Source organism: Lepisosteus platostomus, chromosome 6, assembly GCF_059453375.1.
Source record: "Lepisosteus platostomus isolate fLepPlt1 chromosome 6, fLepPlt1.hap1, whole genome shotgun sequence".
In the NCBI taxonomy this organism is placed as follows: domain Eukaryota; kingdom Metazoa; phylum Chordata; class Actinopteri; order Semionotiformes; family Lepisosteidae; genus Lepisosteus; species Lepisosteus platostomus.
Genome location: NC_142616.1, coordinates 2,714,009 through 2,738,150, shown reverse-complemented (window position 1 = coordinate 2,738,150; position 24,142 = coordinate 2,714,009). Strand labels below are relative to the sequence as shown.

At 53.5% G+C, this 24,142-nt stretch overlaps 2 protein-coding genes across 6 annotated transcripts in view; both read left to right on the top strand.

The window, feature by feature from the left end:
- eif3c (eukaryotic translation initiation factor 3, subunit C) overlaps window positions 1-9,518 on the top strand; it is a 47,003-nt gene extending 37,485 nt beyond the window's left edge. Inside the window, exons 18-25 of one of the 3 annotated variants that reach the window (XM_088633835.1) lie at window positions 1,711-1,870; window positions 3,197-3,262; window positions 3,370-3,457; window positions 4,103-4,268; window positions 5,444-5,485; window positions 6,266-6,307; window positions 7,338-7,379; window positions 9,348-9,518. In XM_088633835.1, coding sequence (XP_088489961.1) covers window positions 1,711-1,870; window positions 3,197-3,262; window positions 3,370-3,457; window positions 4,103-4,268; window positions 5,444-5,485; window positions 6,266-6,307; window positions 7,338-7,379; window positions 9,348-9,421 — 680 coding nt within the window. In that variant the 3' untranslated portion in view covers window positions 9,422-9,518. Of the gene's footprint in view, window positions 1-1,710; window positions 1,871-3,196; window positions 3,263-3,369; window positions 3,458-4,102; window positions 4,269-5,443; window positions 5,486-6,265; window positions 6,308-6,863; window positions 7,034-7,337; window positions 7,380-9,347 lie in introns of those variants that run through there. The other 2 variants (XM_088633837.1, XM_088633836.1) reach the window with 2 other exon arrangements.
- Window positions 9,519-13,009: 3,491 nt separating this feature from the next.
- prodh2 (proline dehydrogenase 2) lies at window positions 13,010-23,739 on the top strand. 3 transcript variants are annotated; one of them, XM_088633844.1, is made up of 12 exons: window positions 13,010-13,126; window positions 13,518-14,354; window positions 14,418-14,738; window positions 15,663-15,856; window positions 17,295-17,421; window positions 17,781-17,858; window positions 18,530-18,610; window positions 18,786-18,932; window positions 19,558-19,724; window positions 19,945-20,055; window positions 22,261-22,349; window positions 22,911-23,739. In XM_088633844.1, exons 3-12 carry the CDS (start codon window positions 14,463-14,465, stop codon window positions 23,075-23,077), a joined length of 1,437 nt encoding a protein of 478 aa, XP_088489970.1. In that variant the 5' UTR covers window positions 13,010-13,126; window positions 13,518-14,354; window positions 14,418-14,462; the 3' UTR covers window positions 23,078-23,739. The 3 variants fall into 3 exon arrangements, with proteins under 3 accessions (XP_088489970.1, XP_088489971.1, XP_088489969.1); XM_088633845.1 differs by having other exon boundaries at window positions 13,518-14,654; XM_088633843.1 differs by having other exon boundaries at window positions 13,518-14,738.
- Window positions 23,740-24,142: the final 403 nt, after the last annotated feature.

Sequence of the window (24,142 nt, the reverse complement as noted above, 5' to 3'; positions counted from 1 at the left end):
TTGGAGTAGGGAGATGGGTAGTTGGAGTGGGGAGATGGGTAGTTGGAGCGGGGAGATGGGTAGTTGGAGCGGGGAGATGGGTAGTTGGAGTGGGGAGGGGGTTAATTGGAGTGGGGAGATGGGTAATTGGAGTGGGGAGATGGGTAATTGGAGTGGGGAGATGGGTAGTTGGAGCGGGGAGATGGGTAGTTGGAGCGGGGAGATGGGTAGTTGGAGTGGGGAGGGGGTTAATTGGAGTGGGGAGATGGGTAGTTGGAGCGGGGAGATGGGTAGTTGGAGCGGGGAGATGGGTAGTTGGAGCGGGGAGATGGTTAATTGAGCTGGCGGTGTGCCGGCCATCTTGTGGTTTGACCAGCGGGTAGCTCCTCTGCCAGCTGAGGGCGTTGGAGAGACAGCCGCTGCTGGGTACGCCCTCCGCTCCTGCTGATGGCTTAATTGGAGAGTGGAGATGGGTAATTGAGCTGGCGGTGCGTGGGTCACCGTGTGGTTTGACCAGTGGGTAGCTCCTCTGCCCTGCGCTCCTGCTGATGGGTTAATTGGAAGGGGGGGGGGGGTGGTTAATTGGAGAGTGGGGGAGGTGGTTAATTGGAGAGTGGGGGAGGTGGTTAATTGGAGAGTGGGGGAGGTGGTTAATTGGAGCGAGGAGAGGGTTAATTGGAGAGTGGGGGAGGTGGTTAATTGGAGAGTGGGGGAGGTGGTTAATTGGAGAGTGGGGGAGGTGGTTAATTGGAGAGTGGGGGAGGTGGTTAATTGGAGAGTGGGGGAGGTGGTTAATTGGAGCGAGGAGAGGGTTAATTGGAGAGTGGGGGAGGTGGTTAATTGGAGAGTGGGGGAGGTGGAGAGGGTTAATTGGAGAGTGGGGGAGGGGGAGGTGGTTAATTGGAGAGTGGGGGAGGGGGTGGTGGTTAATTGGAGAGTGGGGGAGACGGTTAATTGGAGAGTGGGGGAGATGGAGAGGGTTAATTGGAGAGTGGGGGAGATGGAAATTGTTAATTGGCGAGTGGGGGAGAGGGTTAATTGGCGAGTGGGGGAGGTGGTTAATTGGCGAGTGGGGGAGGTGGTTAATTGGCGAGTGGGGGAGGTGGTTAATTGGCGAGTGGGGGAGGGGGAGGTGGTTAATTGGCGAGTGGGGGAGGGGGAGGTGGTTAATTGAGCTGACGGTGTCGTGGGTCGGACCCTCCACACCACAGGTGTGCCGAGCAGCGATCGGGCCCGAGTCTCTGGCGCAGGTTGTCCCCTGTCGGGTCGGCTCCCGGGCCGGGCCTGGGGGGGGCCTGGGGGGGGCTTGTGAACATCGGGTGTTCAGAGGCGCGGGGTGCGCAGGTCACCGGTACCCATGGTGCCTCCTGTATTGATCCGTCAGGGTGATTGATTGATTGACTGTCCTCAGGTCCCCCCGAGAGCATGCGGGAGCACGTGGTGGCTCCTGTATTGATCCGTCAGGGTGATTGATTGATTGACTGTCCTCAGGTCCCCCCGAGAGCATGCGGGAGCACGTGGTGGCTCCTGTATTGATCCGTCAGGGTGATTGATTGATTGACTGTCCTCAGGTCCCCCCGAGAGCATGCGGGAGCACGTGGTGGCTCCTGTATTGATCCGTCAGGGTGATTGATTGATTGACTGTCCTCAGGTCCCCCCGAGAGCATGCGGGAGCACGTGGTGGCTCCTGTATTGATCCGTCAGGGTGATTGATTGATTGACTGTCCTCAGGTCCGCCCGAGAGCATGCGGGAGCACGTGGTGGCTGCGTCCAAGGCGATGAAGATGGGCGACTGGAGCACATGCCACGCCTTCATCATCAACGACAAGATGAACAGCAAAGTGTGGGACCTGTTCCCTGAGGCCCAGCGCGTCCGCGAGATGCTGGTCAGGTCAGTGACCCACCAGCTCCCAGTCCAGTCAGCCCAGTCCAGCCTGGAGAGTCTCAGACTGCTCTGTCAGTGTCAGTGGAGTCTGATTATAATCCCAGTTCAGAACTCATCCAGCTCCCAGTCCAGTCAGACCAGTCCAGCCTGGAGAGTCTCAGACTGCTCTGTCAGTGTCAGTGGAGTCTGATTATAATCCCAGTTCAGAACTCATCCAGCTCCCAGTCCAGCCTGGAGAGTCTCAGACTGCTCTGTCAGTGTCAGTGGAGTCTGATTATAATCCCAGTTCAGAACTCATCCAGCTCCCAGTCCAGTCAGTCCAGTCCAGCCTGTAGAGTCTCAGACTGCTCTGTCAGTGTCAGTGGAGTCTGATTATAATCCCAGTTCAGAACTCATCCAGCTCCCAGTCCAGTCAGTCCAGTCCAGCCTGGAGAGTCTCAGACTGCTCTGTCAGTGTCAGTGGAGTCTGATTATAATCCCAGTTCAGAACTCATCCAGCTCCCAGTCCAGTCAGTCCAGTCCAGCCTGGAGAGTCTCAGACTGCTCTGTCAGTGCCAGTGGAGTCTGATTATAATCCCAGTTCAGAACTCATCCAGCTCCCAGTCCAGTCAGTCCAGTCCAGCCTGGAGAGTCTCAGACTGCTCTGTCAGTGCCAGTGGAGTCTGATTATAATCCCAGTTCAGAACTCATCCAGCTCCCAGTCCAGTCAGTCCAGTCCAGCCTGGAGAGTCTCAGACTGCTCTGTCAGTGTCAGTGGAGTCTGATTATAATCCCAGTTCAGAACTCATCCAGCTCCCAGTCCAGTCAGTCCAGTCCAGCCTGGAGAGTCTCAGACTGCTCTGTCAGTGTCAGTGGAGTCTGATTATAATCCCAGTTCAGAACTCATCCAGCTCCCAGTCCAGTCAATCCAGTCCAGCCTGGAGAGTCTCAGACTGCTCTGTCAGTGTCAGTGGAGTCTGATTATAATCCCAGTCCAGAACTCATCCAGCTCTCAGTCCAGTCAGTCCAGTCCAGCCTGGAGAGTCTCAGACTGCTCTGTCAGTGTCAGTGGAGTCTGATTATCATCCCAGTTCAGAACTCATCCAGCTCCCAGTCCAGTCAGTCCAGTCCAGCCTGGAGAGTCTCAGACTGCTCTGTCAGTGTCAGTGGAGTCTGATTATAATCCCAGTTCAGAACTCATCCAGCTCCCAGTCCAGCCTGGAGAGTCTGACTGCTCTGTCAGTGCCAGTGGAGTCTGATGATAGTTAGTGTAATTAGTTGGTGACGAGCCCAGCTCCCAGTAGCTGTGATTGTGATGTGGTCCCAGTGAGTCTGCTGTCTCTGCCCTCGCAGGAAGATCCAGGAGGAGTCTCTGCGGACGTATCTCTTCACCTACAGCAGCGTGTACGACTCCATCAGGTGAGTGTCCGGGCGCGGCCGTCCTCCTCGTGTGGCGCAGTGTCCTGTTGCTCCCTGCGGTGGGTTGACTCCTCTTCCTCCTCCTCCTCCTCCTCCTCCTCCTCCAGCATGGAGACGCTGGCCCTGATGTTCGAGCTGGACCTGCCCATGGTGCACAGCATCATCAGCAAGATGATCATCAACGAGGAGCTCATGGTAATGTGCCTGTGGGCGTCCACGGGGGGTCAGTGTGGGGCGTCCAGGAGCCCCCACTCGTCTCACACAAATACACACACACACACACACACACACACACACTGTCCTCTCCGCAGGCCTCTCTGGACCAGTACACACACACACACACACACACACACACACACACTGAAGCCTGTCCTCTCCGCAGGCCTCTCAGGAACAGTACACACACACACACACACACACACACACACACACACTGAAGCTCTGTCCTCTCTGCAGGCCTCTCTGGACCAGCACACACACACACAAACACAAACACACACAAACACAAACACACTGAAGCCCTGTCCTCTCCGCAGGCCTCTCTGGACCAGTACACACACACACACACACACACACACACACACACACACACACACTGAAGCCCTGTCCTCTCCTCAGGCCTCTCTGGACCAGTACACACACACACACACTGAAGCCCTGTCCTCTCCGCAGGCCTCTCTGGACCAGTACACACACACACACACACACACACACACACACACACACACACACACACACTGAAGCCCTGTCCTCTCCGCAGGCCTCTCTGGACCAGTACACACACACACACACACACACACACACACACACACACACTCTGAAGCCCTGTCCTCTCCGCAGGCCTCTCTGGACCAGCCCACGCAGACTGTGGTGATGCACCGCACAGAGCCCTCCTCCCTGCAGAACGTGGCCCTGCAGCTGGCCGAGAAGCTGGGCGGCCTGGTGGAGAACAACGAGAGGGTCTTCGACCTCAAGCAGGGCGTCTACGGGGGCTACTTCAACAGGGGTAAGAGCCGTCTCACTGCCTCACCTCCAGCACGGTACTGTCCCGTCCTGTCTGGACTGTCTCGTCCAGCTGTGTCCCGAGAGAAGTCAGGGTATCGGCTTGTTCCACACCCCCACTCCTCTCTGTGTACAGTACTGTCTCCTGTCTCCAGCTGTGTCCTGAGAGAAGTCAGGGTATCGGCTTGTTCCACACCCCCACTCCTCTCTGTGTACAGTACTGTCTCCTGTCTCCAGCTGTGTCCTGAGAGAAGTCAGGGTATCGGCTTGTTCCACACCCCCACTCCTCTCTGTGTACAGTACTATCTCCTGTCCTGTCTGGACTGTCTCTCCAGCTGTGTCCCGAGAGAAGTCAGGGTATCAGCTTGTTCTACACCCCCACCACCTTCTGTGTACAGTAGTGTCTCCTGTCCTGTCTGGACTGTCTCATCCAGCTGTGTCCTGAGAGAAGTCAGGGTCTCAGCTTGTTCTACACCCCCACCACCTTCTGTGTACAGTAGTGTCTCCTGTCCTGTCTGGACTGTCTCATCCAGCTGTGTCCTGAGAGAAGTCAGGGTCTCAGCTTGTTCCACACCCCCACCACCTTCTGTGTACAGTACTATCTCCTGTCCTGTCTTGACTGTCTCATCCAGCTGTGTCCTGAGAGAAGTCATCAGGTTGTTCCACACCCCCACCCCTCTCTGTGTACAATAGTGTCTCCTGTCCTGACTGGAGTGTCTCGTCCAGCTCTGTCCTGAGAGAAGTCAGGGTATCAGCTTGTTCCACACCCCCACCTCTCTCTGTGTAACGTAGTGTCTCCATTCCTGACTGGAGGGTCTTGTCCAGCTGTCTGGAGAGAAGCCAGGGTATCAGCTTGTTCCACACCCCCACCCCTCTCTGTGTAACGTAGTGTCTCCATTCCTGACTGGAGGGTCTTGTCCAGCTGTCTGGAGAGAAGTCAGGGTATCAGCTTGTTCCACACTCCCACCCCTCTCTGTGTACAGTAGTGTGTCCTGAGAGAAGTCGGGGTATCGGCTTCAACGACATGGCTGGGCAGCTTGTTCCACTCTCCCGCTGCTCTTTGTGTAAAGAACGGAGGGTGGTGGAGGTTCTCTGTGAAAACCAGCTAACACCATGACCCTCATCTCTCTCTCTCTCTCTCTCTCTCTCTCTCTCTCTCTCTCTCTCTCTCTCTTCCAGATCAGAAAGGAGGATACCAGCAGAAGCAGGGCTACCAGAGAGGTAAGTGCTGGAGCAGCTCTTTAAGTGTTCAACATTGTAGGTGTGGCAGCTGGACTCCAGGTGCACAGCTGTCCGATCCGCTACAGGATCTACAGTGTCAAACACCAGTCCCACAGAAGTCTGGTTCACACTAGGATTGAACTGGTGGTGTACTGTAAAAACCTGGAGCGGATCAGACTGGTGCGCACTGGGAGTCTGATTGACACCACTGTCACACCTGGAGCGGATCAGACTGCTGCGCACTGGGAGTCTGACAGCACTGTCACACCTGGAGCGGATCAGACTGCTGCGCACTGGGAGTCTGACTGACAGCACTGTCACACCTGGAGCGGATCAGACTGCTGCGCACTGGGAGTCTGACAGCACTGTCACACCTGGAGCGGATCAGACTGCTGCGCACTGGGAGTCTGACAGCACTGTCACACCTGGAGCGGATAAGACCCCTGTCAGAAGGGTGGGTACCAGCAGAAACAGGGGTACTACCACCCTCTGTGTACAGTAGTGTCTCCTGACCTGAGTGGACTGTCGCGTCCAGCTGTGTCCTGAGAGAAGTCAGGGTATCAGCTTGTTCCACACCCCCACCCTCTCTGTGTACAGTAGTGTCTCCTGTCCTGAGTGGACTGTCGCGTCCAGCTGTGTCCTGAGAGAAGTCAGGGTATCAGCTTTAACAACATGGCTGTGCAGCTTGTTCCACTCTCCCGCTGCTCTTTGTGTAAAGAACTGAAAAGGGGGGAGATTATCTGTGAAAACCAACTAACACCACCACCTCTGTCCTTCCAGACCAAAGAGGAGGATACCAGCAGAAGCAGGGCTACCAGAGAGGTAAGTGCTGGAGAAGCTCTTTAAGTGTTCAACATTGTAGGTGTGGCAGCTGGACTCCAGGTGCACAACTGTCCGATCCACTCCAGGATCTACAGTCTCAAACACCAGTCCCACGGAAGTCCGGTTCACACTAGGATTGAATTGGTGGTGTACTGTAAAAACCTGGAGCGGATCAGACTGCTGTGCACTGGGGGTCTGACAGCACTGTCACACCTGGAGCAGATCAGACTGCTGCGCACTGGGAGTCTGACAGCACTGTCACACCTGGAGCGGATCAGACTGCTGCGCACTGGGAGTCTGACAGCACTGTCACACCTGGAGCGGATCAGACTGCTGCGCACTGGGAGTCTGACTGACAGCACTGTCACACCTGGAGCGGATCAGACTGCTGCGCACTGGGAGTCTGACAGACAACAGTGTAAAACCTGGAGTGGATCAGACAGCTTTGCACTGGGAGTCTGACTGAGAGTCTGGTTCCAGTTTGGCAGTGTGACAGGATGTGGGGACAGCGTTGGCCTTCTGTGACAGTCTGCCTGTCTCTCTCTGTGCTTTACAGATCAGAAGGGTGGGTACCAGCAGAAACAAGGGTACCAGCGGGGCGGGTACCATCAGAACCATAGCTGGTACTGATGGGCCTGAGCGACCAGGCCCAGAGACACAGCGCCGACACTGTCCCCAGCCCCCTCCCACTGTAGAGAGAAAACCAATAAACACCCTTCACTGGCACAGCTCCGAGTCCTGGTGTCTGTGTGTGTGTCGGACTGGAGTGGGGGTCTGTGTGTACAGTACAGCCTCCTGTCCTGACTGGAGTGTCTCATCCAGCTGTGTCCTGAGAGAAGTCAGGGTATCGGCTTGTTCCACACCCCCACCCCTCTCTGTGTACAGTAGTGTGTCCTGAGAGAAGTCAGGGTATCGGCTTTAACAACATGGCTGTGCAGCTTGTTCCACTCTCCCGCTGCTCTTTGTGTAAAGAACTGAAAAGTGGGTTCTCTGTGAAAACCAACTAACACCACCACCTCTGTCCTTCCAGATCAGAAAGGAGGATACCAGCAGAAGCAGGGCTACCAGAGAGGTAAGTGCTGGAGCAGCTCTTTAAGTGTTCAACATTGTAGGTGTGGCAGCTGGACTCCAGGTGCACAGCTGTCCGATCCGCTCCAGGATCTACAGTCTCAAACACCAGTCCCACAGAAGTCTGGTTCACACTAGGATTGAACTGGTGGTGTACTGTAAAAACCTGGAGCGGATCAGACTGCTGCGCACTGGGGGTCTGACAGCACTGTCACACCTGGAGCGGATCAGACTGCTGCGCACTGGGAGTCTGACTGACAGCACTGTCACACCTGGAGCGGATCAGACTGCTGCGCACTGGGAGTCTGACAGCACTGTCACACCTGGAGCGGATCAGACTGCTGCGCACTGGGAGTCTGACTGACAGCACTGTCACACCTGGAGCGGATCAGACTGCTGCGCACTGGGAGTCTGACAGCACTGTCACACCTGGAGCGGATCAGACTGCTGTTCACTGGGAGTCTGACAGCACTGTCACACCTGGAGCGGATCAGACTGCTGCGCACTGGGGGTCTGACTGCACTGTCACACCTGGAGCGGATCAGACTGCTGCACACTGGGAGTCTGACAGCACTGTCACACCTGGAGCGGATCAGACTGCTGCACACTGGGAGTCTGACTGACAGCACTGTCACACCTGGAGCGGATCAGACTGCTGTTCACTGGGAGTCTGACAGCACTGTCACACCTGGAGCGGATCAGACTGCTGCGCACTGGGGGTCTGACAGCACTGTCACACCTGGAGCGGATCAGACTGCTGCACACTGGGAGTCTGACAGCACTGTCACACCTGGAGCGGATCAGACTGCTGCGCACTGGGGGTCTGACAGCACTGTCACACCTGGGGCGGATCAGACTGCTGCGCACTGGGAGTCTGACAGCACTGTCACACCTGGAGCGGATCAGACTGCTGCACACTGGGGGTCTGACTGCACTGTCACACCTGGAGCGGATCAGACTGCTGCGCACTGGGAGTCTGACTGACAGCACTGTCACACCTGGAGCGGATCAGACTGCTGCGCACTGGGAGTCTGACTGACAGCACTGTCACACCTGGAGCAGATCAGACTGCTGCGCACTGGGAGTCTGACTGACAGCACTGTCACACCTGGAGTGGATCAGACTGCTGCGCACTGGGAGTCTGACTGACTGCACTGTCACACCTGGAGCGGATCAGACTGCTGCGCACTGGGAGTCTGACAGCACTGTCACACCTGGAGCGGATCAGACTGCTGCGCACTGGGGGTCTGACAGCACTGTCACACCTGGAGCGGATCAGACTGCTGCGCACTGGGGGTCTGACAGCACTGTCACACCTGGAGCGGATCAGACTGCTGCGCACTGGGGGTCTGACAGCACTGTCACACCTGGAGCGGATCAGACTGCTGCGCACTGGGAGTCTGACTGCACTGTCACACCTGGAGCGGATCAGACTGCTGCGCACTGGGAGTCTGACTGACAGCACTGTCACACCTGGAGCGGATCAGACTGCTGCACACTGGGGGTCTGACAGCACTGTCACACCTGGAGCGGATCAGACTGCTGCGCACTGGGAGTCTGACTGACAGCCCTGTCACACCTGGAGCGGATCAGACTGCTGTTCACTGGGAGTCTGACAGCACTGTCACACCTGGAGCGGATCAGACTGCTGCGCACTGGGAGTCTGACAGCACTGTCACACCTGGAGCGGATCAGACTGCTGCGCACTGGGGGTCTGACAGCACTGTCACACCTGGAGCGGATCAGACTGCTGCGCACTGGGGGTCTGACAGCACTGTCACACCTGGAGCGGATCAGACTGCTGCGCACTGGGGGTCTGACAGCACTGTCACACCTGGAGCGGATCAGACTGCTGCGCACTGGGGGTCTGACAGCAGTGTCACACCTGGAGCAGATCAGACTGCTGTTCACTGGGAGTTTGAGAGTCTGGTTCCAGCCTGACTGTCTGCCTGTCTCTCTCTGTGCTTTACAGATCAGAAGGGTGGGTACCAGCAGAAACAGGGGTACCAGCGAGGCGGATACCGTCAGAACCAGAGTTCGTACTGATGGGCCTCAGTGACCAGGCCCAGAGACACAGCGCCGACACTGTCCCCAGCCCCCCTCCCACTGTAGAGAGAAAACCAATAAACACCCTTCACTGGCACAGCTCTGAGTCCTGGTGTCTGTGTGTGTGTGTCAGATTGGAGTGGGGGTCTGTGTGTTTGACTGGAGTGGGGGGTCTCTAGGATCTCTACTCTCTCTCCCTGTGTCTCCTGTCCTGCTGTGTGTTTATTACTGAGGGAGTCTCTGTGATCTCCTCTCTCTCACTGTGTCTCCTGTCCTGCTGTGTGTTTATTACTGAGGGAGTCTCTGTGATCTCCTCTCTCTCACTGTGTCTCCTGTCCTGCTGTGTGTTTATTACTGAGGGAGTCTCTGTGATCTCCTCTCTCTCACTGTGTCTCCTGTCCTGCTGTGTGTATTTATCACTGAGGGAATCTCTGTGATCTCCTCTCTCTCACTGTGTCTCCTGTCCTGCTGTGTGTTTATTACTGAGGGAGTCTCTGTGATCTCCTCTCTCACTGTGTCTCCTGTCCTGCTGTGTGTGTTTATTACTGAGGGAGTCTCTGTGATCTCCTCTCTCTCAGTGTCTCCTGTCCTGCTGTGTGTGTTTATTACTGAGGGAGTCTCTGTGATCTCCTCTCTCACTGTGTCTCCTGTCCTGCTGTGTGTGGTTGTTGCTGTTTAGTTCTGAAACGAAGAAGAGATTCTCCGTCAGGTCAGGTCCTCTCTGCTCGGCCTGTGAATGATTAAACACTGGCCAAACATCTGCTCCTCGCTGCCCTGGGTCACCAGCCTCCTGCAGTCCCTCTGTCCAGAGGGAGTGTCCCGAGCCCAGTCTGGGGCCGATTCCTGACTCCCAGTTCGCGGAGCAGGAGCAGAGAGAGATCGTCAGGCCGGGAGCCCAGGGTGAAAGTGGACAGTGTCTGTCCTCTCCCTGTGGTCTCGGGTTATGGACTGAGCTGCGCGCTGGCAGGAGAATCTGAGGAATAACCAGTGCTGGGAGCAGAAAACAGCAGGGGGCGCTGCTGAGAGAGAGAGGGGTTAATACAGACACTGACTGGACACTCCAGTACATTAACACTGCACTGAGAGAGAGAGAGGGGTTCATACACACACACTGACTGGACACTCCAGTACATTAACACTGCACTGAGAGAGAGAGAGGGGTTAATACACACACACTGACTGGACACTCCAGTACATTAACACTGCACTGAGAGAGAGAGGGGTTAATACAGACACACTGACTGGACACTCCAGAACATTAACACTGCACTGAGAGAGAGAGGGGTTAATACACACACACTGACTGGACACTCCAGAACATTAACACTGCACTGAGAGAGAGAGGGGTTAATACACACACACTGACTGGACACTCCAGTACATTAACACTGCACTGAGAGAGAGAGGGGTTCATACAGACACACTGACTGGACACTCCAGTACATTAACACTGCACTGAGAGAGAGGGGTTAATACAGACACACTGACTGGACACTCCAGTACATTAACACTGCCCTGAGAGAGAGAGAGGGGTTAATACACACACACTGACTGGACACTCCAGTACATTAACACTGCACTGAGAGAGAGAGGGGTTAATACACACACACTGACTGGACACTCCAGTACATTAACACTGCACTGAGAGAGAGAGGGGTTAATACAGACACACTGACTGGACACTCCAGAACATTAACACTGCACTGAGAGAGAGAGGGGTTAATACAGACACACTGACTGGACACTCCAGTACATTAACACTGCACTGAGAGAGAGGGGTTCATACAGACACACTGACTGGACACTCCAGTACATTAACACTGCCCTGAGAGAGAGAGAGGGGTTAATACACACACACTGACTGGACACTCCAGTACATTAACACTGCACTGAGAGAGAGAGGGGTTAATACACACACACTGACTGGACACTCCAGTACATTAACACTGCACTGAGAGAGAGAGGGGTTAATACAGACACACTGACTGGACACTCCAGAACATTAACACTGCACTGAGAGAGAGAGGGGTTAATACACACACACTGACTGGACACTCCAGTACATTAACACTGCACTGAGAGAGAGAGGGGTTAATACAGACACACTGACTGGACACTCCAGTACATTAACGCTGCCCTGAGAGAGAGGGGTTAATACACACACACTGACTGGACACTCCAGTACATTAACACTGCACTGAGAGAGAGAGGGGTTAATACAGACACACTGACTGGACACTCCAGTACATTAACACTGCACTGAGAGAGAGAGGGGTTAATACAGACACACTGCCTGGACACTCAAGTACATTAACACTGCACTGAGAGAGAGAGGGGTTAATACAGACACACTGACTGGACACTCCAGTACATTAACACTGCACTGAGAGAGAGGGGTTAATACAGACACACTGACTGGACACTCCAGTACATGAACACTGCACTGAGAGAGAGAGAGAGAGAGGGGTTAATACACACACACTGACTGGACACTCCAGTACATTAACACTACACTGAGAGAGAGAGGGGTTAATACAGAAACACTGACTGGACACTCCAGTACATTAACACTGCACTGAGAGAGAGAGGGGTTCATACAGACACACTGACTGGACACTCCAGTACATTAACACTGCACTGAGAGAGAGAGAGGGGTTAATACACACACACTGACTGGACACTCCAGTATATTAACACTGCACTGAGAGAGAGAGGGGTTCATACAGACACACTGACTGGACACTCCAGTACATTAACACTGCACTGAGAGAGAGAGGGGTTAATACAGACACACTGCCTGGACACTCAAGTACATTAACACTGCACTGAGAGAGAGAGGGGTTAATACAGACACACTGACTGGACACTCCAGTACATTAACACTGCACTGAGAGAGAGGGGTTAATACAGACACACTGACTGGACACTCCAGTACATGAACACTGCACTGAGAGAGAGAGAGAGAGGGGTTAATACACACACACTGACTGGACACTCCAGTACATTAACACTACACTGAGAGAGAGAGGGGTTAATACAGAAACACTGACTGGACACTCCAGTACATTAACACTGCACTGAGAGAGAGAGGGGTTCATACAGACACACTGACTGGACACTCCAGTACATTAACACTGCACTGAGAGAGAGGGGTTAATACAGACACACTGACTGGACACTCCAGTACATTAACACTGCACTGAGAGAGAGAGGGGTTAATACAGACACACTGACTGGACACCCCAGTACATTAACACTGCACTGAGCGAGAGAGGGGTTAATACAGACACACTGACTGGACACTCCAGAACATTAACACTGCACTGAGAGAGAGAGGGGTTAATACACACACACTGACTGGACACTCCAGAACATTAACACTGCACTGAGAGAGAGAGGGGGGTTAATACAGACACACTGACTGGACACTCCAGTACATTAACACTGCACTGAGAGAGAGAGGGGTTAATACAGACACACTGACTGGACACTCCAGTACATTAACACTGCCCTGAGAGAGAGAGAGGGGTTAATACCAGTACATTGAATGGGCAGTAGAGTACATTAATAATTTTACAGAGAGCGCTGGTCATTTATTAACAAGCTCGAGCTGCAAACTCATGTCAGCTCACAGTCTGCTGGACTGACCCTGAGACACAGTGTCCCCTCTCACTCGTCCTCTGGACTTGCTTGCTGCAGCACGAGGTAGGAGACTCTCCACAGACTCCCTGTGCCTGTTTGTCTGACTGTCTGTCTGTCTGCCTGTGTCTCTCTCTGTATCTCTCCACCTGTCTGTCTGCCTGTGTCTCTCTCTGTATCTCTCCACCCGTCTGTTTCACTGTCTGTCTGTATCTCCCCCTCTCTGTCTGTATCTCCCCACCTGTCTGTCTGCCTGTTTCTCCCTTTGTCTGTATGACATTCTACCTGGACTGGGGCTAGAGACCCCTGTACTGGACTGGGGCTGGAGACCCCTGGACTGGAGTGGACTGGACTGAGACTGGTGATCCCTGGATGGACTGGACTGGACTGGACTGGACTGGACTGGGGCTGCACGAGGAGGGGTCGCAGCAGGCCGACAGCTGTGCTGGTTTTTCAGGTGCTGGGAGAGAGGAGTGAGACGCCCGCAGGCAGGGAGAGACTCGGGATTCTGGGATCTACGAAACTCTGTCCCAGCACACAGGAGCACAATACTAACAACAGGACAGCCCCGTCTTCACAACACACTGCACAACTGCACAACACACTGAGAACAGCACCATCTTCACAACACACTGCACAACACACTGAGAACAGCACCATCTTCACAACACACTGCACAACTGCACAACACACTGAGAACAGCACCGTCTTCACAACACACTGCACAACTGCCCAACTGCACAACACACTGAGAACAGCACCATCTTCACAACACACTGCACAACACACTGAGAACAGCACCATCTTCACAACACACTGCACAACTGCACAACACACTGAGAACAGCACCATCTTCACAACACACTGCACAACACACTGAGAACAGCACCATCTTCACAACACACTGCACAAGTGCACAACACACTGAGAACAGCACCATCTTCACAACACACTGCACAACTGCCCAACTGAACAACACACTGAGAACAGCACCATCTTCACAACACAGGGGGGTCAGATAGACAGGTGGTTGAGACAGACAGATAAGACAGACAGACAGGTGGTCCAGTAGACAGGTAGTGCAGACAGACAGGAAGTCCAGACAGACAGACAGGTGATACAGAGAGACGGGAAGTCCAGACAGACAGACAGACAGAAAGACAGACAGGAAATCTAGACAGATAAGAAAGGCAGACAGGTCGTGCAGACAGCCAGGTGGTTCAGTAGACAGGTAGTACAGACAGACAGGAAGTGCAGTCAGAAAGACAGATAAGACAGGTGGTTCAGCAGACAGGTAGTGCAGACAGACAGACAGGTGGTTCAGCAGACAGGTAGTGCAGACAGACAGGAAGTCCAGGGAGCCAGGTGGTCCAGCAGACAGACAGGCACTCACACGCACAGGATGTTTCTCTCTCGCTCCTGTGTGCGACACCTCCTCCCAATCTGGAACCCAGCAGCTAGGACTTCAACTCCCAGGATGCTCAGTGGTGACCCCACCATGACCTCGCGGCCCAGTGACTTGCCAGTGACCCATCCCCAACCAGGCTGCGACCCCCCGGTGACCTTGAGCTTCGACGACCCCCGTGCATTCCAGGTGAAAAGTCTGGGGGAGCTACTGAGAGCTCTGGGGGTGTTCAGGGCCTGTTCAATACCCCCCCTGGTCAACAACTGCAGCAAGGTGAGAGACACCAGTCAGTGTGTCTGTATGAACCCCCCTCTCTCTCAGTGCAGTGTAAATGTACTGGAGTGTCCAGTCAGTGTGTGTGTATTAACCCCTCTCTCTCTCAGTGCAGTGTTAATGTACTGGAGTGTCCAGTCAGTGTGTGTGTATTAACCCCTCTCTCTCTCAGTGCAGTGTTAATGTACTGGAGTGTCCAGTCAGTGTGTCTGTATGAACCCCTCTCTCTCTCAGTGCAGTGTTAATGTACTGGAGTGTCCAGTCAGTGTGTCTGTATTAACCCCTCTCTCTCCCAGTGCAGTGTTAATGTACTGGAGTGTCCAGTCAGTGTGTGTGTATTAACCCCTCTCTCTCTCAGTGCAGTGTTAATGTACTGGAGTGTCCAGTCAGTGTGTCTGTATGAACCCCTCTCTCTCTCAGTGCAGTGTTAATGTACTGGAGTGTCCAGTCAGTGTGTGTGTGTATTAATCCCTCTCTCTCTCTCAGTGCAGTGTTAATGTACTGGAGTGTCCAGTCAGTGTGTCTGTATGAACCCCCCTCTCTCTCTCAGTGCAGTGTTAATGTACTGGAGTGTCCAGTCAGTGTGTGTGTATTAACCCCTCTCTCTCTCAGGGCAGTGTTAATGTACTGGAGTGTCCAGTCAGTGTGTGTGTATTAACCCCTCTCTCTCTCAGTGCATTGTTAATGTACTGGAGTGCCCAGTCAGTGTGTCTGTATTAACCCCTCTCTCTCTCAGTGCAGTGTTAATGTACTGGAGTGTCCAGTCAGTGTGTGTGTATTAACCCCTCTCACTCTCAGTGCAGTGTTAATGTACTGGAGTGTCCAGTCAGTGTGTCTGTATGAACCCCTCTCTCTCTCAGTGCAGTGTTAATGTACTGGAGTGTCCAGTCAGTGTGTCTGTATGAACCCCTCTCTCTCTCCCAGTTGCTCTCTCTGTCTCGCTCTGTCCTGGGCGCACGTCTCTTCAGTCGCCTCATGAGGGCGACGGTGTACGCCCAGTTTGTTGCCGGGGAGACAGAGGCTGAGATCCGAGCGGCCATGGCGAAGCTGAGCATGCTGGGAATGCGGCCGATGTTGGCGGTGCCCATCGAGGAGGACGTTGGGGAGACCAGGCCAGGGTCAGTGCTGCCCAGACCATGACTGAGGTCACCCCCCATCTGTCCAGAGTCTGACCGCTGTGTCCGCAGCCTGTCCCAGCAAGCAACGGGGCAAGGAGGAGACACACCCTGGACACCAGTCACACACACACACAACCACAACAGAACAGACGCACATACATCCCACACACTCCATGCATACCGTATACACACTGTACACAAACACAAACGCTTTCCCAGAAGTCAGTGTGTCAGTATTAACATGGACCTGCCAGCATGTCATGTCATGATTGTGAGAGGAACCCACACAAACATGGGGAGAACATGCAGACTCCCCTTCAGTTAGCCTTAATTGCTATTATAATTGTTTTACTTACAGGGAATCTGCAAGGCTGTATATTATATACAGGATATTTCAGGGTTAGAAAGCATCGGCACTGATGAGGGCATTTCAAACCACAGAGAAAATAAAGTAAACACAGTCATGTGTAAAACCACCGATTTGCATCTCAGAACAGAGGAAGTTTCCAGGTCTGCGCAGCGCCGTGGTCTGTGAAGCACAACGAGGCCACAACACTGCCGGTCGACTTTGAGACCGTTCTGTTGACAAATACTGCTTACTTATTAACTCTGCACGCAGATCGCCTTGGAACATCGTCACGGTGAAATATCTGCTGCACAGCCTGTACTTACCCACTCGTCCATCACAGTACATCTATCATGACAGAGACTAGTGAGCAGGAAGGGCCTCATTACATCACAGTACATCAGTCAGTACAGGGACTAGTGAGCAGGAAGGGCCTCATCACATCACAGTACATCAGTCAGTACAGGGACTAGTGAGCAGGAAGGGCCTCTTCACATCACAGTACAGCAGTCAGTACAGGGACTAGTGAGCAGGAAGGGCCTCTTCACATCACAGTACACCAGTCACTACAGGGACTAGTGAGCAGGAAGGGCCTCTTCACATCACAGTACACCAGTCAGTACAGGGACTAGTGAGCAGGAAGGGCCTCTTCACATCACAGTACAGCAGTCAGTACAGGGACTAGTGAGCAGGAAGGGCCTCTTCACATCACAGTACACCAGTCAGTACAGGGACTAGTGAGCAGGAAGGGCCTCTTCACATCACAGTACACCAGTCAGTACAGGGACTAGTGAGCAGGAAGGGCCGCTTCACATCACAGTACATCAGTCAGTACAGGGACTAGTGAGCAGGAAGGGCAGCTTCACATCACAGTACATCAGTCAGTACAGGGACAAGTGAGCAGGAAGGGCTGCTTTCACAGAATTCACGAGTTTGTGCCTAATTAGGAATTTGTAATTAATTGCTGTTGTCTGAGAAACCGGGACTGCAGTTCCCCTGCTGTGCCTGCGCTGTTGCCGTTACACTGTCCCTGTGTGTCGTCCTCCTGGTCGGCGTGACCCCCCCCCTCGCTCTCCGGTTCTCCGTCTCCAGGGAGGGGCGCTACGACGACAACCTGGCGGCCATGCTGGAGTGCATCCGCATCTCCCACGGCAACCCCTGGTCTGCAGATCCCATGATGCAACTGAAAGTGACGGCCCTGCTGAGCGCAGAGCTGTGTGTGAGTACAGGAGCAGAGAGACAGACAGGTAGAGAGACAGACAGGCAAGGAGAAAGAGAACGACAGGCAAAGAGGCAGAGAGAGAGAGAGAGAGAGACAGGTAGAGAGACAGAGAGAAAGGCAGATGGAGATAAAGAAGGGCAGAGAGACAGACAGTGAGACAGGCAGACAGGCAGAGAGAGAGAAAAAAACAGACAGACAGGTGGAGAGGAATGACAGGCAGGCAGAAAGACAGACAGACGGACAGGGACAGACAGACAGACAGACAAGCTGGCAGAGAAACAGATGGTCAGGCAGATAGAGAGGCACTGAGGAGCAGAGTCAGGCAACAGCATTAACAGAATTTCACTTCTCCTCAGACAAAGATATCGTCTCTCCTCGCCGACTCAGAGGAACAGTTTGACCTCAGCACCCTGCTCAGAGCCATGGGGGGACAGGTAATCACTGGACAGTGCAGTGTGAATGTACTGGAGTGTCCAGTCAGTGTGTCTGTATGAACCCCTCTCTCTCTCAGTGCAGTGTTAATGTACTGGAGTGTCCCGTCAGTGTGTCTGTATTAACCCCCCTCTCTCTCAGTGCAGTGTTAATGTACTGGAGTGTCCCGTCAGTGTGTCTGTATTAACCCCCCTCTCTCTCAGTGCAGTGTTAATGTACTGGAGTGTCCAGTCAGTGTGTCTGTATTAACCCCTCTCTCTCTCAGTGCAGTGTTAATGTACTGGAGTGTCCAGTCAGTGTGTGTGTATTAACCCCTCTCTCTCTCAGTGCAGTGTTAATGTACTGGAGTGTCCAGTCAGTGTGTCTGTATTAACCCCTCTCTCTCTCAGTGCAGTGTTAATGTATTGGAGTGTCCAGTTAGTGTGTCTGTATTAACCCCCCTCTCTCTCAGTGCAGTGTTAATGTACTGGAGTGTCCAGTCAGTGTGTCTGTATTAACCCCCCTCTCTCTCTCAGTGCAGTGTTAATGTACTGGAGTGTCCAGTCAGTGTGTGTGTATTAACCCCTCTCTCTCTCAGTGCAGTGTTAATGTATTGGAGTGTCCAGTCAGTGTGTCTGTATTAACCCCCCTCTCTCTCAGTGCAGTGTTAATGTCAGTGTCTCTCTCTCTACAGACAGTCAGTTTTCCAGGGCTGACAGACAGAGAGACACAACACTTCCTATGTGGGCTCCGTAGACTGAACGCAGTGGGAGAGGTAACACACTCCAGAAGTAAGGAGTTATTCATGTATTTGTTTGTGGCGTCTGGCTGGGTGACAGCGCCCCCTCAGTGAGCCAGGCTCAGCGGGGGAACTGCAGCTCGCTCCTGCGGGCGGCCAGGGAGTCACCCTGACCTCTGACCTGTGACCTGTGACCTTTCCCCCGGGTCAGCGGGCCCGCGCTCTCAGGGTCCGCGTCCTCGTCGACGCCGAGTACACCTACATGAACCCCGCCCTCAGCCTCGTCACCATGGCAATGATGAAGAAGTTCAACCAGTCGGAGGCCTGGATCTGGAACACGTATCAGTGCTACTTAAGGGTGAGTAGAAGTAAACTCTCTCTGCGGGACTGTCTGTCTCTCCTGAGCGTCTGTGGGTATTAACCCCTCTCGCTCTCTCTGCGGGACAGCCTGTCTCTCCTGAGCGTCTTTGGGTATTAACCCCTCTCACTCTCCCTGCGCTCCTGCGGGACTGTCTGTCTCTCCTGAGCGTCTGTGGGTATTAACCCCTCTCGCTCTCTCTGCGGGACTGTCTCTCCTGAGTGTCTGTGGGCATTAACCCCTCTCGCTCTCCCTGCGCTCCTGCGGGACTGTCTGTCTCTCCTGAGCGTCTGTGGGTATTAACCCCTCTCGCTCTCTCTGCGGGACAGCCTGTCTCTCCTGAGTGTCTGTGGGTATTAACCCCTCTCACTCTCCCTGCTCTCCTGCAGCACTGCCTGTCTCTCCCGAGCGTCTGTGGGTATTAACCCCTCTCGCTCTCTCTGTGGGACTCCCTGTCTCTCCCGAGCGTCTGTGGGTATTAACCCCTCTCGCTCTCTCTGTGGGACTCCCTGTCTCTCCCGAGTGTCTGTGGGTATTAACCCCTCTCGATCTCTCTGCGGGACTCCCTGTCTCTCCCGAGTGTCTGCGGGTATTAACCCCTCTCACTCTCCCCGCGCTCCTGCAGGACTGCCTGTCCCTCCTGAGCCGCGACGTCGCCCTGTCTCTCCGCGAGTCCTTCTGCTTCGGGGTCAAGCTGGTCCGGGGCGCCTACATGGACAAGGAGCGGCTCCTGGCCAATCAGAGCGGCCAGCCGGACCCCGTCCACCAATCCTGGGAGAGCACCAACCGCAGGTGACTCCCTGTGTGCAGCTGCGCCGCGTCCTGCTGTGATTCTCGTTCTCTGCTCTCGTTCCGCGCTGCCTGGCCCTGGGCTGCGCTGTCTCGTGTTCCCGCCTCACCCGCCACCCCCCCCTCGGCTGCGCGTTGCTGTGCAGTGTGTGGAGTATTGTGCGGCGGCGGCGGCGCTCCGCAGTTGTGGCGTAACGCGACCCTGTGACCTCTCCTTGCGCAGCTACGACCGCTGCCTGGACACCATGCTGGCGCTCGTCTCCCAGCATGCCGAGAGGTACAGGATCATAGTGGCCACCCACAACGAGGAGTCGGTCAAGCGCGCCGTCCGCAGGCAAGTGTGCAGGGTTCACGGAGTCTCCATCACAGCCTGTGTCGATCTCTCTGTGTGAGGAGTGTCTCTGGGGTCTGTATTAGGGTCTGTGTTCATCTCTCTGTGTGAGGAGTGTCTCTGGGGTCTGTATTAGGGTCTGTATTCATCTCTCTGTGTGAGGAGTGTCTCTGGGGTCTGTATTAGGGCCTGTGTTCATCTCTCTGTGTGAGGAGTGTCTCTGGGGTCTGTATTAGGGTCTGTGTTCATCTCCCTGTGTGAGGAGTGTCTCTGGGGTCTGTATTAGGGTCTGTATTCATCTCTCTGTGTGAGGAGTGTCTCTGGGGTCTGTATTAGGGTCTGTATTCATCTCTCTGTGTGAGGAGTGTCTCTGGGGTCTGTATTAGGGTCTGTGTTCATCTCTCTGTGTGAGGAGTGTCTCTGGGGTCTGTATTAGGGTCTGTGTTCATCTCTCTGTGTGAGGAGTGTCTCTGGGGTCTGTATTAGGGTCTGTGTTCATCTCTCTGTGTGAGGAGTGTCTCTGGGGTCTGTATTAGGGTCTGTGTTCATCTCTCTGTGTGAGGAGTGTCTCTGGGGTCTGTATTAGGGTCTGTGTTCATCTCTCTATGTGAGGAGTGTCTCTGGGGTCTGTATTAGGGTCTGTGTTCATCTCTCTGTGTGAGGAGTGTCTCTGGGGGTCTGTATTAGGGCCTGTGTTCATCTCTCTGTGTGAGGAGTGTCTCTGGGGTCTGTATTAGGGTCTGTGTTCATCTCTCTGTGTGAGGAGTGTCTCTGGGGTCTGTATTAGGCTCTGTGTTCATCTCTCTGTGTGAGGAGTGTCTCTGGGGTCTGTATTAGGGTCTGTATTCATCTCTGTGTGAGGAGTGTCTCTGGGGTCTGTATTAGGGTCTGTGTTCATCTCTCTGTGTGAGGAGTGTCTCTGGGGTCTGTATTAGGGTCTGTGTTCATCTCTCTGTGTGAGGAGTGTCTCTGGGGTCTGTATTAGGGTCTGTGTTCATCTCTCTGTGTGAGGAGTGTCTCTGGGGTCTGTATTAGGGTTTGTGTTCATCTCTCTGTGTGAGGAGTGTCTCTGGGGTCTGTATTAGGGTCTGTCTTCATCTCTCTGTGTGAGGAGTGTCTCTGGGGTCTGTATTAGGGTCTGTGTTCATCTCTCTGTGTGAGGAGTGTCTCTGGGGTCTGTATTAGGGTCTGTGTTCATTTCTCTGTGTGAGGAGTGTCTCTGGGGTCTGTATTAGGGTCTGTGTCGATCTCTCTGTGTGAGGAGTGTCTCTGGGGTCTGTATTAGGGTCTGTGTTCATCTCCCTGTGTGAGGAGTGTCTCTGGGGTCTGTATTAGGGTCTGTGTTCATCTCTCTGTGTGAGGAGTGTCTCTGGGGTCTGTATTAGGGTCTGTGTTCATCTCTCTGTGTGAGGAGTGTCTCTGGGGTCTGTATTAGGGTCTGTATTCATCTCTCTGTGTGAGGAGTGTCTCTGGGGTCTGTATTAGGGTCTCTGTTCATCTCTCTGTGTGAGGAGTGTCTCTGGGGTCTGTATTAGGGTCTGTGTTCATCTCTCTGTGTGAGGAGTGTCTCTGGGGTCTGTATTAGGGTCTGTGTTCATCTCTCTGTGTGAGGAGTGTCTCTGGGGTCTGTATTAGGGTCTGTGTTCATCTCTCTGTGTGAGGAGTGTCTCTGGGGTCTGTATTAGGGTCTGTGTTCATCTCTCTGTGTGAGGAGTGTCTCTGGGGTCTGTATTAGGGTCTGTGTTCATCTCACTGTGTGAGGAGTGTCTCTGGGGTCTGTATTAGGGTCTGTGTTCATCTCTCTGTGTGAGGAGTGTCTCTGGGGTCTGTATTAGGGTCTGTGTTCATCTCTCTGTGTGAGGAGTGTCTCTGGGGTCTGTATTAGGGTCTGTGTTCATTTCTCTGTGTGAGGAGTGTCTCTGGGGTCTGTATTAGGGTCTGTGTTCATCTCACTGTGTGAGGAGTGTCTCTGGGGTCTGTATTAGGGTCTGTGTTCATCTCTCTGTGTGAGGAGTGTCTCTGGGGTCTGTATTAGGGTCTGTGTTCATCTCTCTGTGTGAGGAGTGTCTCTGGGGTCTGTATTAGGGTCTGTGTTCATTTCTCTGTGTGAGGAGTGTCTCTGGGGTCTGTATTAGGGTCTGTCTTCATCTCTCTGTGTGAGGAGTGTCTCTGGGGTCTGTATTAATCCCTACATCTCTTCTCTTTTAGGATGACTGAACTGGGGATATCTAAGGTCTCTGGCTCAGTGTGCTTTGGACAGCTCCTGGGGATGTGTGATCATGTTTCTCTAACACTCGGTAAAACTGTCAAATCTGTTGTAATGTTCCTGACAAACACACCCCCCTCTCTCTCTCTCAGTGTAGTGTTAATGTACTGGAGTGTCCAGTCAGTGTGTGTGTATGAACCCCTCTCTCTCTCAGTGCAGTGTTAATGTACTGGAGTGTCCAGTCAGTGTGTCTGTATTAACCCCTCTCTCTCTCAGTGCAGTGTTAATGTACTGGAGTGTCCAGTCAGTGTGTGTGTATTAACCCCTCTCTCTCAGTGCAGTGTTAATGTACTGGAGTGTCCAGTCAGTGTGTCTGTATTAACCCCTCTCTCTCTCTCAGTGCAGTGTTAATGTACTGGAGTGTCCAGTCAGTGTGTCTGTATGAACCCCCTTCTCTCTCTCAGTGCAGTGTTAATGTACTGGAGTGTCCAGTCAGTGTGTGTGTATTAACCCCTCTCTCTCAGTGCAGTGTTAATGTACTGGAGTGTCCAGTCAGTGTGTCTGTATGAACCCCTCTCTCTCTCAGTGCAGTGTTAATGTACTGGAGTGTCCAGTCAGTGTGTGTGTATTAACCCCTCTCTCTCTCTCTCAGGGCAGCTGGGTTATCCAGTGTACAAGTCGGTTCCTTATGGCTCGGTTGATGACACGGTACCCTACCTGGTGCGCCGGGCCCAGGAGAACAGAACCGTCCTGCAGGGAATCAGGAAGGAGCGAGGCCTGCTGAGGAGGGAGCTCTGGAGGAGGGTGATGAGGAGATAGAGAGAGAGACAGGGGGAGAGAGAGCGAGACGGGGAGGGAGAGAGTGAGAGAGACAGGGAGGGAGAGCGAGAAAGAGAGAGGGAGGGAGAGAAAGAGAGAGGGAGGGACAGAGATGAGAGCGAGAGAGAGAGAGACAGGGAGGGAGAGAGAGAGAGACAGGGAGGGAGAGAATGAGTGAGGGAGGGAAAGAGATGAGAGCGAGAGAGAGAGAGACAGGGAGGGAGAGAGAGAGAGACAGGGAGGGAGAGAATGAGTGAGGGAGGGAAAGAGATGAGAGAGAGAGACAGGGACAGAGAATGCAATGGAGAGAGAGAAAGAGGGGGAGAGAGTGGAGACAGGGAAAGAGAGATGAAGACACTCAGAGAAAGAAGGGAGCTCAGGAAGACAGGTTAGCAGAGAGACAGAGTATCGGACACAGAGAGTCAGACAGACAGGCGAGCTCGCTGAGGGCGCCCCGTTTCCTGCTCCTGCTGACAGCACTGGAGGACAGCCCAGTACCCCACGAGCAGACCTGATCAAGGCCAGCCATGTGGGGTTCACTGACTCGATCAATACAGCGTCGTGTGTTTACTGATCAGTACAATGGAGAGTTCACTGACTCGATCAATACAGCGTCATGTTTTTATTGATCAATACAATGGAGAGTTCACTGACTCGATCAATACAGCGCCGTGTGTTTACTGATCAGTACAATGGAGAGTTCACTGACTCGATCAATACAGCGTCGTGTGTTTACTGATCAGTACAATGGAGAGTTCACTGACTCGATCAATACAGCGCCGTGTTTTTATTGATCAATACAATGTAGAGTTTACTGACTCGATCAATACAGCGTCATGTTTTTATTGATCAATACAGCGTCGTGTGTTTACTGATCAGTACAATGGAGAGTTTACTGACTCGATCAATACAGCATCATGTTTTTATTGATCAATACAATGGAGAGTTTACTGTCTAGATCAATACAGCGTCATGTGTTTACTGACCAGTACAATGGAGAGTTCACTGACTCGATCAATACAGCGTCATGTGTTTACTGATCAGTACAATGGAGAGTTCACTGAC

Coding starts and splice junctions, on each gene's coding strand:
- prodh2 (XM_088633844.1), top strand. CDS start 14,463: ATGTTTCTCTCTCGCTCCTGTGTGCGACACCTCCTCCCAATCTGGAAC. Junction 17,422..17,780: donor TGCTGAGCGCAGAGCTGTGT/GTGAGTACAGGA, acceptor ACTTCTCCTCAG/ACAAAGATATCGTCTCTCCT. Junction 18,933..19,557: donor CGTATCAGTGCTACTTAAGG/GTGAGTAGAAGT, acceptor GCGCTCCTGCAG/GACTGCCTGTCCCTCCTGAG.